Source organism: Eurypyga helias, unplaced genomic scaffold (assembly GCF_000690775.1).
Source record: "Eurypyga helias isolate BGI_N326 unplaced genomic scaffold, ASM69077v1 scaffold24368, whole genome shotgun sequence".
Lineage (NCBI taxonomy): Eukaryota > Metazoa > Chordata > Aves > Eurypygiformes > Eurypygidae > Eurypyga > Eurypyga helias.
Window position 1 is genome coordinate 2,342 of NW_010265295.1, and position 341 is coordinate 2,682.

Here is a 341-nt window from a genome sequence, read left to right on the forward strand (position 1 = left end):
TGGCTTCAGGAGGGGCCAGATGGACCTGCCGGGGGGCAGCTGCAGAGAGGGACCTTCACCCCTTGGGGTGGCACCACGGGTGTGCCCGTATGAGGTGTCGCTGTGGCCTCCAGCGTGATCACATTCACAATCCCCCTGAAGCGGGGGCCCCCCTCACCCCACGCAGCGCTCTCCCATGGGGGGCAGCGAGCCCGCTGGGCACCGTGGCCCCCCCGCTGTCTCCCACCCACCTCTGCCCGCAGGCGCTGGCCGAGATGCTGAAGGTCAACAACACGCTGAGGAGCCTGAACGTGGAGTCCAACTTCGTTTCGGGGTCGGGGATCCTGGCTCTTGTCGAGGCG

The 341-nt window shown here is 68.0% G+C and overlaps 1 protein-coding gene across 1 annotated transcript in view; it reads left to right on the top strand.

The window, feature by feature from the left end:
• The window catches only part of LOC104513373 (tropomodulin-1-like), a 6,234-nt gene that overhangs the window by 2,279 nt on the left and 3,614 nt on the right, over positions 1-341 (top strand). Inside the window, exon 3 of the mRNA XM_010156698.1 lies at positions 243-338. Coding sequence (XP_010155000.1) covers positions 243-338 — 96 coding nt within the window. The remainder of the gene's footprint in view (positions 1-242; positions 339-341) is intronic.